General features: G+C 51.6%; 2 protein-coding genes across 4 annotated transcripts in view; one reads left to right on the top strand and one right to left on the bottom strand.

Annotated features, from left to right (window-relative positions):
* Window positions 1-6,820: 6,820 nt before the first annotated feature.
* RRP7A (ribosomal RNA processing 7 homolog A) lies at window positions 6,821-14,607 on the top strand. Of its 3 annotated transcripts, none has more exons than XM_080811007.1 (7): window positions 6,821-7,005; window positions 8,434-8,576; window positions 10,900-11,025; window positions 11,677-11,794; window positions 12,069-12,166; window positions 12,556-12,754; window positions 13,935-14,607. In XM_080811007.1, exons 1-7 carry the CDS (start codon window positions 6,933-6,935, stop codon window positions 14,018-14,020), a joined length of 843 nt encoding a protein of 280 aa, XP_080667133.1. In that variant the 5' UTR covers window positions 6,821-6,932; the 3' UTR covers window positions 14,021-14,607. The 3 variants fall into 3 exon arrangements, with proteins under 3 accessions (XP_080667133.1, XP_080667134.1, XP_080667132.1); XM_080811008.1 differs by having other exon boundaries at window positions 10,942-11,025; XM_080811006.1 differs by lacking the exon at window positions 13,935-14,607 and having other exon boundaries at window positions 12,556-13,215.
* Window positions 14,608-14,718: 111 nt separating this feature from the next.
* SERHL2 (serine hydrolase like 2) overlaps window positions 14,719-16,477 on the bottom strand; it is a 29,302-nt gene continuing 27,543 nt past the window's right edge. Inside the window, exons 12-13 of the mRNA XM_080811009.1 lie at window positions 15,550-15,646; window positions 14,719-14,857 (exon numbers count right to left, since the gene is read on the bottom strand). Coding sequence (XP_080667135.1) covers window positions 14,738-14,857; window positions 15,550-15,646 — 217 coding nt within the window. The 3' untranslated portion in view covers window positions 14,719-14,737. The remainder of the gene's footprint in view (window positions 14,858-15,549; window positions 15,647-16,477) is intronic.

Raw genomic sequence — 16,477 nt, forward strand, 5'->3', positions numbered from 1 at the left:
TTTGAGCTGTTCTTTCTTTAAGGATTCTAAGTGGCCTTGTGGGACTTGGCACTAGAAAACAGGAGTTTGCCTCTGCTTTCCTACTCACCAGCTACGATCCTGGGGCAGTTCCTCCCAGGACTTGCTGAACCCGTCTCCATCATGGAGGGTATGAGTATTCGCGACCATGGTCATGGTCAGCTCCGACACAGAATTAGGTCTGTTCATAGGGAACAGGAGAGGCTGACTTCTGCCTTGGTTTGAAGACCTCAAATGCATGGGTGAGATTTCTCTTAGATCAATTACACATTAGAAAAAAATTAATTTGTTGATGGGTTTTGTGTGTGTGGTAAAACACACATGAAATTTACCATCTTTGTACATTCCAGTGGCATTACATACAGTCCTGGTGCAGCCCGCCACCAGCCATCCCTAGAACCCTTCATCTTGTAGAACTGAAACACTTATTTCCGTTCAACAGTAACTGCCCATTTTTCCCTCCAGACCCTGGCAACCATCGTTATATGTTCTAAGATTTTGATTACTCATACAAGATTTGTACAGGATTTGTCTTTCTTTGGCTTACTTCATTCAGCATCATGTCCTCAAGCTTTTTTCATGTAGCATATATGAGAATTTTTATTTTTTTATTTTATATTTTTATTTAAGATTTTATTTATTTATTTGACAGGGAGAGCACAAGCAGGAAGAGTGGCAGACAGAGGGAGAGGGAGAAGCAGACTCCCCGCGGAGCAAGGAGCCCGATGCAGAACTCAATCCTGGGACCGTGGGATCATGACCTGAGCCAAAGGCTTCACGACTAAGCCACCCAGGTGTCCCATGAGAATTTTTAAAGTTGAACACTGTGTTGTATGTGTCTGTATACCACATTTTGCTTATTCGTCTGTGGACAGTTGGATCGTTTCCATGTTTTAGCTATTGTGAATAATAGCTAAATAGCTATTGTGAACACGGGTGTACAGATCTCTAAGACCCTGCTTTCAGGGGTGCCTGGGTGGCTCAGTGGGTTAAAGCCTCTGCCTTCGGCTCAGGTCATAGTCACGGGGTCCTGGCATCGAGCCCCACATCGGGCTCTCTGCTCAGCAGAGAAGCCTGCTTCCTCCTCTCTCTCTCTCTCTCTGCCTGCCTCTCCCCCTACTTGAGATCTGTTTGTCAAATAAATAAAATCTTAAAAAAAAAAAAAAAAAGAAGACCCTGCTTTCAGGGGCACCAGGGTGGCTCCGTCGGTTAAGCGTCCGACTCTTGGTTTCAGCTGAGGTTGTGCTCTCAGAGTTGTGAGATCCAGCCCGACATGAAGTTCCGCGCTGGGCATGGAGCCTATTTAAGATCCGCCCCCCCCCCACCTCTACCTCTCTCTCTCTAAAAAAGAAAGACCTTGCTTTCAATTTTGGGGGAGCCACACCCAGAAGTGGGACTGCTAAATCCTATGGTAATTCGATTAGTAATTTGAGGAGTTGCTATCCAGCCTGCCCAGTGGCTGTACCATTTATATCTTCATATTGGTTTATCGTGGTGTAAGTGGAGCAGCCCCCCTTCTGGGAAGGTAGAATGGAAGTACTTCACCCCTGTCCTTTCCACTGAATCGAACCCTGGAGATTTTATAGAAAACAAACATAAGCCTAGGGGCGCCTGGGTGGCTCAGTGGGTTAAAGCCTCTGCCTTCCGCTCAGGTCATGGTCTCAGGGTCCTGGGATCAAGCCCCGCATCAGGCTCTCTGCTCAGCAGGGAGCCTGCGTCCTCCTCTGTCTCTGCCTGCTTCTCTGCCTACTTGTGATCTCTGTTAAATAAATAAATAAAATCTTTAAAAAAAAATTAATGAACACACTTGAAACAAGTGAAAAAAAATACAGAGTCTCAGCAAAGAATATAAAGAATCATTTAGAGCTGAAAAATAAAATTACCAAAAAAGCAACGAAGAATCCTTGAACTTGAAGGTAAAGCAATAGAAATTAACAAATTGAACAGAAAGGAAATACTAAAAAAAAAAAAAAAAAAAAAAGGACTTCAGGGACCTATGACAAAAAAACTAAAATCTAAAAAATCAGCAGAGAACCAGAAGGAGAGAAGAAAAATTGAGGCTGAAATACTTGAAGTAATAGCCATCCATATACTTCCCAGAAATGGTGAAATATCTAAATCTGTAGATTCAAGAGGCTCTAAGAATCCCAAACAAATCCAAAGAAATTAACACCAAGACACTTCATAGCCAAACTTAAGAAAACTAGACAAAGATTTTAAAAGCAAAAGAAGGGCGCTTGGGTGGCTCAGTGGGTTGAAGTCTCCGCCTTCTGCTCAGGTCATGATCCCAGGGTCATGGGATCGAGCCCGCCTTAGGCTCTCTGCTCAGCAGAGAGCCTGCTTCCTCCTCTCTCTGCCTGCCTCTCTGCCCACTTGTGATCGCTGTCTGTCAAATAAATAAATAAATTGTTTAAAAAAATAAAAAATAAAAGCAAAAGAAAAAATGACACCTTTTAAGGGAAAAACAATATGACAGGTCCCCCATCAGAAACCACGAGGCCAAAAGAAAGTGGCACACTTTTAACATAAAGTTGGGTGAGAATTCTACATCCAGCAAAAAATATCTTTCAGGGATCAAGGTCATTTCAGACATTCTCAGATAAAAGAAAACTAGAAATGCATTGCCTGCCTGCAGATGTACCCTAAAATAATGGCTAAAACTCTCTAAACCTGAAGGAAAAAATAAAAGAAGGAAACTTTGTGTATCAGAAAGGAAGGTAAGACAGTAGAAATAGGGGCGCCTGGGTGGCTCAGTGGGCTAAAGCCTCTGCCTTCAGCTCAGGTCATGATCCTGGGGCCCTAAGATCGAGCCCCGTGTCCAGCTCTCTGCTCGGCAGGGGGCCTACTTCCCCCTCTCTCTCTGCCTGCCTCTCTGCCTTCTTGTGATCTCTGTCAAATAAGTAAATAAAATCTAAAAAAAAAAAAAAGAAAAAAAAGCAAATGTAAAACTATAAGTAAATAAAATACTTCTCTTGAATTTTCTAAATTGTTAATGGTTGAAACCAAAATTATAACACTGATGTGGTTCTCAATGTGCATAGAAGAAATATTTAAAACAATTACTTTATAGGGGCACCTGGGTGGCTCAGTGGTTTAAGCCTCTGCCTTTGGCCCAGGTCTGATCTCAGGGTCCTGGGATCGAGCCCCATATCAGGCTCTCTGCTCAGTGGGACGCCTGTTTCCCCCTCTCCCTCTGCCTGCTGCTCTGTCTACTTGTGATCTCTCTCCCTCTGTTAAATAAATAAATAAAATGTTTAAAAAAAAATTACTTTACAAATAGGGGAGGACAAAGGGAAATAGAGGGAAGTTTTCTACATTTCAGCCAAACTGGTAGATGTCAGCAAGAATATACGGTAGTAACAAGTATATATGATGAGACTCTTAGAGCAATCACTGAAAAAGGTAACACAACCCGAAACACTACAGATAAATAAAAATGAATCTCTAAAAAAAAATGTTCAGGTAACCCACAAGACGGCAGAAAAAAAAACCAAAATAATTTTTTAAAAAGATTTATTTGACAGAGATCACAAGTAGGCAGAGAGGCAGGCAGAGAGACAGAGGGAAGCAGGCTCCCCACTGAGCAGAGAGCCCGATGCGGGGCTCGATCCCTGGACCCCGGTACCATGACCTGAGCCAAAGGCAGAGGCTTAACCCACTGAGCCACTCAGGCACCCCGGAGAAAAAAATTAATAAAATGTGAGATGAAACTATATCACTAAGATCACTGTATCAAATATAAATGGTCTATATATACATCCGCTGAAAGAGATTGGCAAAGCGAGTGAAAAAACATGCCTTTACTTACACACTCTCTGCAAGAGACACATCAAATATGACAATATAAGGCTGAAAGCAAAAGGATTGAAAAAAATACATATCATGCCAACAATCCCCCCAAAGTAGCTATGTTAGTATCGGATATATTAGACTTCAGAGCAAAGAAACTTACCAGAGATAGAGGAACATTGTATAATGAAAAAAAAAAAAAAGATTGATCCACAAAGAAGATAGAATCCTAAATATGTATTACCAAGTAACAGAACTGCAAATCATGTGATGCAAAACCTGATAGAATTGGAATAGCATATCCACACTTACACTTGAAGACTTCAACACCCCTTGCAACAACAGGTAGAACTAGATAGAACATCAAGGATGTAGATCTTACCACCACCAACCAACAGGATCCAATCAACAAAAAATTCCACCCAACAACAGAAAACACATTCTTTTCAAATACCATGGGACAGGGGCACCTGAGTGGCTCAGTGGGTTAAGCCTCTGCTTTCAGCTCAGGTCATGATCTTAGGGTCCTGGGATGGAGCCCTGCATCGGGCTCTCCGCTCAGCAGAAGCCTGCTTCCTCCTCTTCTCTCTGCCTGCCTCTCTGCCTACTTGTGATCTCTCTCTCTGTTAAATAAATAAATAAAATCTTAAAAAAAAAAATACCATGGGACATATACCCATATCCTGCCCAAAAAACAAATCTCAACAAGTGCAAAAGAATTAAGTTCAGGGACACCTGGGTGGCTCAGTGGGTTAAATCCTCTGCCTTCAGCTCAGGTCATGATCTCAGGGTCCTGGGATTGAGCCCTGTATCCGGCTCTCCGCTCAGCAGGGAGCCTGCTTCCTCCTCCTCTCTCTGCCTGCCTCTGTGCTTACTTGTGATCTCTGTCAAATAAAAAGAATAAATCTAAAAAAAAAAAAAAAAAAAGTTCATACCGTGGGTTCTTGGTCACAGTGAAATCAGTAATCCCTGGATTAAATATTGAAAGCTTTCCCTCTAAGATCCGAGACAAGACAAGGATGTCTGCTTTTACCACTTGTGTTCAACAGTGAATTGGAGGCGCTCTAGCCAAGGGGTTTTGGTTTGGGGAGTAGTCGGGGAGTTGCAGAGAAAAGCATGCAAATTGGAAAGAAAAAAGTAAAATTATCTCTATTTGTAGATGACATGGTCTTTATACAGAAAATGCTAAGGAATCCACTGAAAGACTACCAGAACTAACATACACAGCACGATTGCAGAAAGCGAGGTCAATCGATACAATGAGTAATCTAAAAGTCGTACTAGAAAACAATTCCGAAACTCAGCATAGAGTCAAACAATAAAATAGGATAAAATTAATACTTAAACAAGTGTTCTTCAAATAAGCGTAAAACTTATATCCTGAAAACTACAAAACATTGTTGAAAGAATTTAAAGGGGTCCTGTGTAGCCAAAACCATCTTGAAAAAGAAGAGAGTTGAAGAACTCACACTTCCAGATTTCAAAACTTAAGTAGAACACTACGGTAATCAAGATAGTGTGATACTGGCATAAGGATGGACATACAGACCAGTGGAATAGAATGGAGAGTCCAAAACTAAAGCCTCATGTATCTGGTCCATTAATTTTCAGCAAAGGTACCAAGACAATTAATTCAGTGGGGGGAAAGAATAGTCTTTAACAAATGGTGCAGACAACTAGATACCCTCAAAAAGTAAATTTAACTTCATCAAAAATTTCAAAACTTCTGTACCTTTAAGAAAGTGAAAGGACAACCCACAGAATAGGAGAGAATATTTGCAAATCACGTATGTGATGAGGGAATGGCACCCAGGAAAGATGAAGAACTCTTACAGCGCAACAATAAAAGTAAAAATAACCCAACAAAAAATGAGCAGACTTTGAGTAAACATTTCTCAAAAAACAAAACCCCACACAAATGGCCAATGAACACATGAAAAGATGCTCAACATCACTCATGATCAGGGAAATGCAAATCAAAACCCAATGAGCTATCACTATACGATCATTAGGATGGCTATAACCAAAATATTAGATATAAATAATGGCGCGAATGTGGAGAATTTTAGACCCTCAAACTTTGCTGGTGAGACATTAAAATAATGCAGCCACTTTGGAAAACAGGCAGTTCTCAAAAAGTGAAACACAGTTACTATAATGATCAAGAAATTCTCCTAAAGGGGCACCTGGGTGGCTCAGTGGGTTAAGCCTCTGCCTTCGGCTAAGGTCATGGTCTCAGGGTCCTGGGATCGAGCCCAGCATCAGGCTCTCTGCTCAGCGGGGAGCCTGCTTCCCCCCCTCTCTCTGCCTGCCTCTCTGCCTACTTGTGATCTCTGTCTGTCAAATAAATACAGAAAATCTAAAAAGAAAGAAAGAAAGAAAGAAATTCTCCTACATATGTATCCAAGAGAGATCAAAACATGTCTGCCCAAAAGTTGTAAAGAATATTTATAGCAACGTTATTCACAATAGCCAAAAGTAGAAACAACCCAAATGTCCACAGACATATGGGTAAGCAAAAAGTAATCTATACCTAAATGAAATATTATTCAGTTCTAAAAAGGAAGGGAATTCTGAGACCTGCTACTACGTGGATTAACCATGAAAACACGCAAAGTGGAATAAGCCAGACACAGAAGGACACATATTGTATGATTGCATTATATGCGGTATCTAGAGGAGTCAGATTCACAGGAACGAAGTAAAATGGTGGTTACCAGGGGCTGGGGGAAGGGGGAAACGAGTACAGAGTTTCGGCTTGGGAGGGTAAAACATTCCGGAGACGGGCAAGGAGGTTGGTTGCACAATACTGAGAAAACACTTAATGCCACTGAATTGTACACTTAGAAATGGCTAAAATGGTCAGCTTCAATGAGGTCTTCACTGCTATTTGCGCAATGGAAGACTGGAAGGTTGAGTTACCTCCACGCCGACATTTACCCACACATCTCCGTGCTGACTATTCAGAGCAAACGAAGGTCGTGCCATGAAGGTACCCGGGCCAGGAGGCGGGCCTGGAACCGAGAAGGCGGGCCCCACGCGGCGCCGCCGTGGTCCTGGAAACGCGCACGCTCCCAGCACCGGACTGCAACTCCCAGCGGCCCCCGCGGCTTCCGGTTGGCAAGATGGTGGCGCGCAGGAGGAAACGTGGGTCGCGGGACCCGGAGCAGGGGATTCCGAGCCCGCCGGGTTACTCAGGTGAGGGGCGGCGGGGTCGGAGCGGTCAAGCTTCCCCGGGAGGCGGCTCGGGCGGCGGCGCTGGCTCGGGGACCCCTGCGCGATTGAGTATGAGGCCTGGTGGCCCCGAAGCCCCCAAGACGCTCTGCTCGCTTCTGGCGGCACTTTTCCGGGACGACCCATTTTGGCCACCGCTTCCCTTGGGTAAACCCGTCTCTGTCCACACTCTAATCCCGGACTAGGGAGCCCACCCGCTTCTTATCACCTCTGGCACTCCTAGTCTGGCCTCTATCGCCCCTAATCCGGCCGTGCCCTCCTAACTGGTTCTCCTGTCCCTGCTTTCTGTTCGCGCAGGTGCCGGAATGTGCTTTCCAAAGTCAGATTTAAATCAGATTTTGCCTCACAGCCTGCCTGTATACCCCCATACCCACCGAACTCCCTCCGGGGGCTTTACAAGTTGGCACCTAAAACGAAAGCCAACCTATTGACTTGGGTGGCCCCACATGTTCTGCCTCAGCCGCCCTGGAGCTCTCTCTGTTCCTCTGGAGCAACAAGCTCTTTACACCCTCAGGGGTTTTGCACCTTGAGGTGCCCTTTTCACACAGCTGTGCCTTGTGACTTTGATACTAGTTCCTCAAAGAGGCCGTTCAGATACCGATCTAAAGACCTCCGCCTTGCAACCACCCCGCAGTTTCCCCCTTTCTTTCATATTTGATCGGATCTTGTTAGGTGCTGCCTTGTTCATTGTCTTGTCCTACTCTCATGGGAGCTTCGTGAGCACAGGTGCTGCAGCTGTATCCCCACGGTGCTCTGAAGAATGCCAAGAAAAGCAGAAAACAGCCCCTAGCATTATGGGAATGTCAGACATTATCCCCAAACGATTACGCAGATAGAGACTTAGAGACATGGAGAGACATTGTCAAGGCACAGAGCAGGTGGCTCTGACTTGGCATGTAAGGCTCTCAGAGGAAGTGAAGTTAAACCTGAAGAATGGCTGGAAGGAAGAAGGTTGGGGTTTCAGGTAAAGAAAACGTGTGAGCTTGAGTGAGGCCTGGACTTACTGGAGGGAGAGAGAGAAGGCAGAGTGGCAGGCCCGCACAGTGGTGGGGGGCGGACTCTGTAAAAAGATGTGAAAGGTAGTCGGTCTGGCAAGGCCTCCAGCTGATGTCAGGATTTGGGTGTTGACGTCAAGAGCAGTGGGGTTTGGGCTCCCGTCTCATTGTGCTCCCCACCTGTCACAATTGCCCATTTACAGTCTCTCTCCCACCTGCTTGGGCGTCCCTCCTAGGCAGGTTCTCTGTTTGCAGAGAACTCTCGCAGCCTGCACAGTACTCTGCACAGGCCTTGTCCAGGGGAAGGGCTCAGTGATGGAGCGGACAGACAGGCCAGGAAGGGACAGCCTGAGCCTGATTTTCACGCTGTCCCTCCCTGCCCCCATTTCCTGTCCAGCCATCCCAATCAAGTTCTCGGAAAAGCAGCAGGCTTCTCACTACCTCTATGTGAGAGAGCACAGAGTTCGAGAAGGCACCAAGTCTTCCTGGCCTCAGAAGCGGACCCTTTTTGTCCTCAATGTGCCCCCATACTGCACAGAGGTGAGCGGGTATCAGGGAGGGAACCTCTAGGGTGGGCCAGGAGCTCCGGGTAGGGTTGGGTTTCCGCTGGCCTCCACCGCGTCCTTACTGGTTAGGTGGAAGCATCCAACTGAAGCCCCAAGGGAGGGCATCTCGAAGGCTGCTGCTTCTGTCTCTTGTGAGAGAAAACAGCTTAATTTTTTTTTTTTAAAGATTTTATTTATTTGACAGAGAGAGATCACAAGTAGGCAGAGAGGCAGGAAGAGAGAGAGGGGGAAGCAGGCTCCCCACTGAGCAGAGAGCCCGATGCGGGACTCGATCCCAGGACCCTGAGATCATGACCTGAGCCGAAGGCAGAGGCTTAATCCACTGAGCCACCCAGGCGCCCCCTAATTTTTTTTTTTTTTTTAAGTAATATCTATATCCAACCTGGGTCTCGAACTCACAATCCCAAGATCAAGAGTCACGTGTTCTATCTAAACTGAACCAGCTAGGGGCCCTGGAAATGTCTTTTTAAAGATAGATTTATTTTTTTATTTGAGAGAGAGAGAAAGAGCATGAGCACACACAAGGTGGGGGGCAGAGGGAGAGGGAGAATCTCAAGCAGCCTCCATGCCCGGCACGGAGCCAGATGCAGGGTTTGATCCCAGACTTTGAGATCACGATGTGAGCCGAAAGCAAGCGTCAGACACTTAACCGATTAAGCCACCCAGGCACCTTGGAAATGTTTATTTATTTACTTACTTACTTATTTTTAATTTTTACTTTATTTTATTTTTTTGGAAATGTTTTTTTAAAGCTGTGCTTTGAAAAGTAAAGTTCTGGGGCCCCTGGGTGGCTCAGTCGGTTAAGATCTGCCTCTGGCCCAGGTCACAATCCCAGAGCCCTGGGACTGGGTCCCACGTCAGGCTCCCTGCTCAGTAGGGAGCCTTCTTCTCCCTCTCCCTTTGCCTGCCACTCCCCCTGCTTGTGCTCTCTCTCTCAAATAAAATCTTTAAAAAATAAAAAAATATGAAGTACAATTCTAAGAAGCTCTAAGGTTTTTATTATTTCCCAGAATTCTTTGAATTACATGTTTTTCCCTGATTATAAAAGTGATACATCTCCATAGGTAAAAATAGAAGATAAGGGGTGCCTGGGTGGCTCAGTTGTTAAGCGTCTGCCTTCGGCTCAGGTCATGATCCCAGGGTCTTGGGATGGAGCCCCACATCAAGCTCCCTGCTCGGCGGGAAGCGTATTTCTCCCTTTCCCTCTCCCACTGCTTGTGTTCCCTCTCTTGCTGTCTCTCTCTGTCGAATAAATAAATATTTAAACAAAAAAAATAGAAGATAAGATTATCCTCTAAATCTGTCCAGGCATTAATGTATTTTCACGAAAACGGTTGTTTTGCATTACATAAAAATCACAGAACAGAAACTAAGGGTGTTTCTGGGTTTTAGATGAGTTGTTTTTCAAAAAAGGAATATTAATTTCTAAAGATATATTTATTTTAGGGAGAGTGAGTGGGGGCAGGACAGAGGCAGAGGGAGAGAATCCTCAAGATAGGAACTAATTTCAAAAACACTTTTCTGCAGTCAGAGAAAAGCAGAAGAGAGGCTGTCATGTTTTACGTTTCCTGAAGCGTGGTGTGTGTGTAGAAAAGGGCCTGACCACAGGGTACAGCTCGCTGCATTTCACAGACCGAACACACCCGCATACTCGGCCCCCAGAACCAGAACGTGACCCGCGCCCAAGAAATCCCTTCACGGCCCTCCCCTCCCGAGGATCACCGCCAGCCTGAGTCCCAACAACACAGAGTTGACTGCAGGTTTAAACGGCTGCTGCGGGGAGGAAAACTTAGTTGTTTCTCTCATAAAATCCAGAATATTCCAAATAACCCCGGAAATGTCCCCACCTAGTCTCCTAATAGAACCTAATCCTCCTCCGGGGATTGTTCACCCGGAGAAAGGGGCAGGGACAGACAACTGACCTTTCAAAGTGAGAAATCCCTTTCAGGACCAACCAAATATCCTGAGCACGTGGTTCTAGCAGTTTCCTGTCATAAAGCCAAAAAGCTTATACCTGAATTCTGTCTCGCGCTGTGTCTGCTCCCTCCCATGTCCCGTGGCCAGCGGAGGTGTGGTTTTTTTACTCAACAGTTTTGAACTTGGAAATTCACAGGGTCTTGGGCTCGGGCTGTGGGAGGGCAGGACGGTGACGGTACGGAGGAGGATATGGCTGGCTCACGGCCTGTGCGTGTGCCCTGCTGGTGGGCAGACGTGGGCTCCGAGACCTTTGGGGGCCCTGGGGGGAGGGAGGCTCCCCGAGGCCCCACAGCCCCCTCACGCTGTGCCTTCTGCGGCAGGAGTGCCTGTCCCGCCTCTTCTCCCCCTGCGGCCCCGTCCAGTCTGTGCAGTTACAGGAGAAGCCAGACCTCACTGACAGCGCAGAGGAGCCAAAGTCAAAGTATTTTCACCCCACGCCTGTTCTGGTAAGCGTCCAAGTGCTGCCATCTGCTCGTCTGGGGGCGCAGGGGGCGGCCAGGGTGGCGCTCGTAGGCCAGTCTCTGCCACGTGTAGCCGAGGACACCGGCCAGTAAGCAGCGCCTCTGCTCCTTTCCCTGGATTTGCCACGTCCTTTAGCTTCTTGTCCGGCTCTTTCCATCGTCCTGGGTGGGAGCTCAGAGACCATCTTGCTCGCTGCCCTGAAGGGCCTCCCGGAGCTCCCCTCCTGCTCCCCAGCCAAAGTCCCTTCTTCCTGAGGCCCCACGGCCTGGCCTCCTCTCCCCGTCCTCAGCCCACACCTCCCCCTGGCGTCGCGTGGTCTGACCTAGTGTGTGCTCTGTCCGCTCCCAGGACGCGGCGAGCTGGCTTGTCACTGCGTCTCTCCCATGACCGGAAGGGAGATCCCAAGTGTCTCACCTCACCTGGGTCGCTTCTAGCAGGAGTTGGAAAACCAGAAGCGTGGCTGTCCCTCCCCAGGATTACAGAGAACTTTCTGGTTCTCTTCCTGGTTCAGGAACATACCAGCACGTGTCCCCTAGCCCAGCGACGAGTCGGGCTGAGGGCAGCTGGGAGCCCTGGTACCGGGAGCTGGGAGGATGGGACGGGTGCTGGCCTTCTGACACCTCTCCTTCCCCCAGGGTTTCCAAGTGGCCTACGTGGTGTTCCAGAAGCCAGGGGGGGTATCTGCTGCCTTAGTCCTCAAGGGCCCTTTACTGGCCTCGACAGAGAGTCACCCTGTGAAGAGCGGCATCCGCAGTCAGTACCACGGCAGCGTCGTGCCCCTCCTCCTTCCTGGGCCCTGGGTTGGCGGGGGGAGCACTGTGGGCAGTGTCTGCTGTGTCCACGCAGCTCGAGAGCGGCAGTCAGGGCGGGCGGAGGGGAGGGCCCAGCTTGCTGCCGTGAGAACCTTCCTTGGGCCACAAGTCTCCATCCTTGTGGCCTGCATGAGAAGATCCTGACGGGCTGGGCACTCAGGGCCCTGAGTATTAGGCCTGAGGAGGCCCCGTTTCCCTCCCCCCTTTCTCCTCAGAGTGGATCAGCAGCTACGCAGACTCGGTGCCAGACCCTGAGGCCTTGAGGGCCGAAGTGGACACGTTCATGGAGGCGTATGACAAGAGGATAGCGGAGGTGGGGCTTCCGTGGGGACGGTATCATGGGTGTTGTGTCGCTCTGGAGGGGGATGAGGGTTGGCACCCTGTCCTGGTCACCGGGTAGAGTTCAGGCTCCCTTTTTCCCTGCTGAGTCCTGTGTCACCCAGCGGGGTGACACCTGGTCTCTGAGTGGTCTGGGGGAAACCGTCTGAGGGACAAGGAGGCGGTGTCAGGACCTCTGTGCCCCCTGCCCCCCCAGTACTTGGCTCCTGGGAGGGAGAGGGCACAGCAGGTGGCGGTGGGTGCGGGGAGGTGGCAGGAAGGTTCTGGGTGCCGGAGGGAGAGCTTTGAAGGGGGCGGGGAGGGGCACCCCAGGCTGCAGGGTGGGTCCCCGGGTCTGCCCAGCACAGCGTCCTCTCCTTGCAGGAGGAGGCTAAGGCCAAGGAGGAGGAAGGGGTTCCGGACGAGGAGGGCTGGGTGAAGGTGACCCGTCGGGGCCGGCGGCCCGTGCTGCCGCGGACGGAGGCAGCCAGCCTGCGGGTGCTGGAGAGGGAGAGGCGGAAGCGCGCCCGCAAGGAGCTGCTCAACTTTTACGCCTGGCAGCACCGAGAGACCAAGATGGAGCGTAAGGGAGCAGCCCAGAGCTTCGTGCTTCCGCCCCAGCCGGAGCGCAGGGCTCCCACGGGCGGCACTGGGACGTGGGTGTGGAGTGGCGGGGAGGGGGCGGGTTCCCTGGACACAGCTGTCCCAACAGGCTTTGGAATCAGGGTCCCAGCCTGCAGCATCCCCTGTGGCAGTGCCCCTGTCGCTCCCTGCGACAGCTATGGGTGCCCTGGGTTGTTGACATGCTTAGGACACACCCGGGACGTGGGACCACCCCGGCGGTTGGCGCTGGAACATGTCCCGCTGCAGCAGGGGCGGGGCCGCAGAGGGCGGATCTCCGGCGCGCACTGTGGGCACAGGGAGAGCGCCGCTGCCGTTTGATTTTGTGCGTGTGACTGTGTGTGACAGTGTGTGCGAGTGACTACAGAGGGGAGGGGTGCGGGCGCCCTCACACGGAACGTGTCGGCATGAGCGCCCGCTCGCCCGTGGCTCACTTATGCTCGTGATGACGCGGAGCTTGTGCCGCAGGCCGTTCCGTGTTTGCGGGGCGGCTTCCCCATGGGCCCGGGGGTAGAGGGTGCTGGCCCTGGCCTTGGCAGGGGGACAGGCTCGGCAGTGGATGGTGACCTGCCACCCAGGCACGTCACCCTCTTGCCTGTCTTGCTGCTGCTCCCCACTCTGGCGTCCCTCTTTGGACCGTAGCTCCTGCTCGTCTCTCTAGAACCGACAGCAGGCCTCCGTCAGCTCTCCCTCTGGGCCCCCACCACTCCGTATTCCTCTGACCTGGTCACCTGGTGACCAGAGCCGCCATCCGAATTTTGCGGCACTCTGAGGCCCAAGTCCCTTTACTCCCTGACGTTCTCCCCAGTCTGGCTGCTGCAGTGGGTAGGGGGAGGACGGGCACCCCTGGGGGGCTCCCCATACCCCAGAGCCGCCTGCCTTCACCCTGGGTGTGTGGGGTGGGGGTGGTAAGGGAGCGGGTGTCTTGCTTTCCCTGCGCTCGCTCTTCTGCTAAGTCTTCCAGGAAAGCTCAGGCTTGTGGCCTCCCTGGCTCGTGCGCCCTGCCCTCTGGGCCTGCAGGCTTGTCTGTCTCCCTGCAGCGTTGGGACGGTATCAGAGAGGAGGGCGGGGGGGGGGGGCACAGTCCCCACAGAGTACACTGACTCACACGGCCATGTCCCTTTTCCCATCCCTTTCCCCAGATCTAGCCCAGCTGCGCAAGAAGTTCGAGGAAGACAAGCAGAGGATCGAGCTGATGCGGGCACAGCGCAAGTTCCGACCCTACTGAGCGGAGCTGGTCCCGGGGCCCCGTGGAGAGGGCAGTGAGCGGTGGCCGTGTGTGGCCAGGGAGGACGTGAAGGCCTGGAACACTTGTCCCAGACTGCCCAGGCCCGGGGGCTGCCACATCAAACCCCACCCCAACCCCCAGATCTGAGCGCACACAGTGTGGGGAAGGACAGGACCCTCCCCTGGTTCTGGGGCCACAGCAGTGTGGGGGGCGCAGCGCTGGTGAGGCCTGCCCGTCGGGGGTGGGGGGGCCACAGGCTGCAGGGAGCCACCAGCCCAGGCAGTGGTTGCTTCCTTCTCCTGGTTTGTCTGTCCCCAGTCTGCCCCGGGCCTTCGGTCTCCATCTGGGTGTCTGCTGTATTCTCCCTTCCCCTCCGTGGAAGAGCCCCTGTGGAGACGGGACAGCCTCAGAAGCACACAAGAACGTTTTATTTTTCGTCTAGCCGGGCAGCCACCTGGCTGCTCCTTCCTCCCCCTGCTCCCTGCCTACTGCAGATTGTCAGCCACAGAACAGCGCCCCCAAATCCAAACAGGGCCTCCCCTTTGAAGTCACAAATGTTCAAAGAATCTTGCCCCTTGTCCCCCGTGCCCAGGATTCTCTGCCTCATTCAAGACCAGTGAGGCCAGTCCCCACCACACCTGCCCTGGCTGGAGGGCCCAGAACTAGGAATCCACTGGTGAGTGGTGGGCACCAGGTCTCCAAAGGCCCGGGCCCAGGCTACAGGTGGTGTGGTATCGTCTCCTTGCACTGCAGAAAGGTACTGATGATACCAGCCACGTTCTCGGGTTGGTTCAAGTGGACATAGTGGCTGCCCGGGACTTCCGCGTACTGGTACCGCTGGAGAGGGGAGGGAATGGTTGGTGAGTGGGGCCCCTCTGCTGTGCCGTGGCCTTCCCAGGGCCTGCTGCCTCCCAGTGGTTCCAAAGGGTCCCCCGTGGCGAACCCTGGGGCACGGACTGACCCACAGTCCCCGTCACATGCTGGTTAAGTCAGAGCCTGGCTCAGAGTCAGGCCTGATTTGGGGACGGGGGCGGAATGTCCAGATTTCTGGGTCATTCTGGGCTGTGAGGTTGTAGAGCTAGGCCAGGGAGGGCCCAGTAGTTAAGGGTGACCCTCCCTGGGAGACGGGAGGGCACTGCGGGCCGGCCACACAGGCTCGCCTTCGGTGGTGGTGCTAAGGTCTGCAGAGGCCCAGGGGCAGGTGTTGACAGTGGTTGATGGTCAAGGTGCCACGTGTTCCCAGGGACAAAACCGGGGTTCCTGCCCCCACTGGAGACTGATCACCTGCTCGGTCTGTTGGTCTCTGGCCAAGTTGGACCTGGACTGGGGAGTACACATGGACAACAGCACTGGGGCATTCTGCCAGTAAAATGTGTTTGCCGAGCTGAGTGTGAGCTCTGGGGGCTGGCCGCCGTGGGGAGTGAGGCCTGGGAGCTCCCACCAGTCCCCCGTTAGACCCGGGCCCGGTCCTGGTGCAAGGAGCACATGACCCTCCTGGACCTCACCCGAGCTGAGCCTCGTGCCCCTACCTCCTTTAGGACCGATTTCAGCGTGTCTATCACAAAAGCCATGACGTCCCTGTCAGTGTCATCCTCTCTTTTCAGGTTATAATATCCTTGCGTTGCTCTGGAAAGTGAGAGGAAAACCAAGGTTCACGCTGGGGACACCTTGTGGTGCCTCCCCCCGAGCCCGGCTTCCAGGCTGAGCAGAAACCAGCCTGGGCTTGCCTCTAATTTTCCCGCAGTTCGGGGCTCACTGTGGCTGAAGTGCTGCGGGGTTTACCTCGGCAGGGTCGTGGGACCCGCCCGCGGCCACGGCCTCTGCATGGCGCAGCCGGGATGGGACGGGCCCGAGTCTGTGCTCGCTCTCCACGTCTTTCCTGAGATTCCACCCATTTCACGTGTATACTGCACCCATGACTACAGTCAATTTGAGGACACTGTCCTCTCAAAAAACCCCAAGCCTGAGCCTCTGATTCTCACCCAACTCCTGGGTTTATGCCAACACTGACTGCAGAGACTCTGTGCTCTACACTGGCGTGTGGGTCGGACCACAGAATGCGTGGACTCGGGACTGGCTTCTTTCACTTTCCATCCTGTTCTCCAGAGTCACCGTGTAGCCTGCACCAGTTAGTTCCCTTCTGGCTGAAATGTAGCCCCCCATGTGGACACGCCGCATTGGGCCTGTCTGCTGGTGGACGCCTGGGTGGCCTCCACCTCTGGGCTGTTGTGATGAACGCAGCTCTGGACAGTCCTGCATGAGCTGCCGTGTGGACCTACGTCGGGCCTGTATATCCCTGGGAGGGCAACTGCAGGGCCCTGAGTGACTTAGTGGCTCCAGAAACTGCCAGACTGTTCCAAGTGACTGTGCCCCTTTACAGCCCCACAGCGGGAGGGCTCTGGTTTCTCCACATCCTTGCCAGTGCCTGTCACCTGCGATTTAGGGTTCAGCTGTCCC

This window comes from Martes martes (assembly GCF_963455335.1).
Source record: "Martes martes genome assembly, chromosome: 8".
In the NCBI taxonomy this organism is placed as follows: Eukaryota; Metazoa; Chordata; class Mammalia; order Carnivora; family Mustelidae; genus Martes; species Martes martes.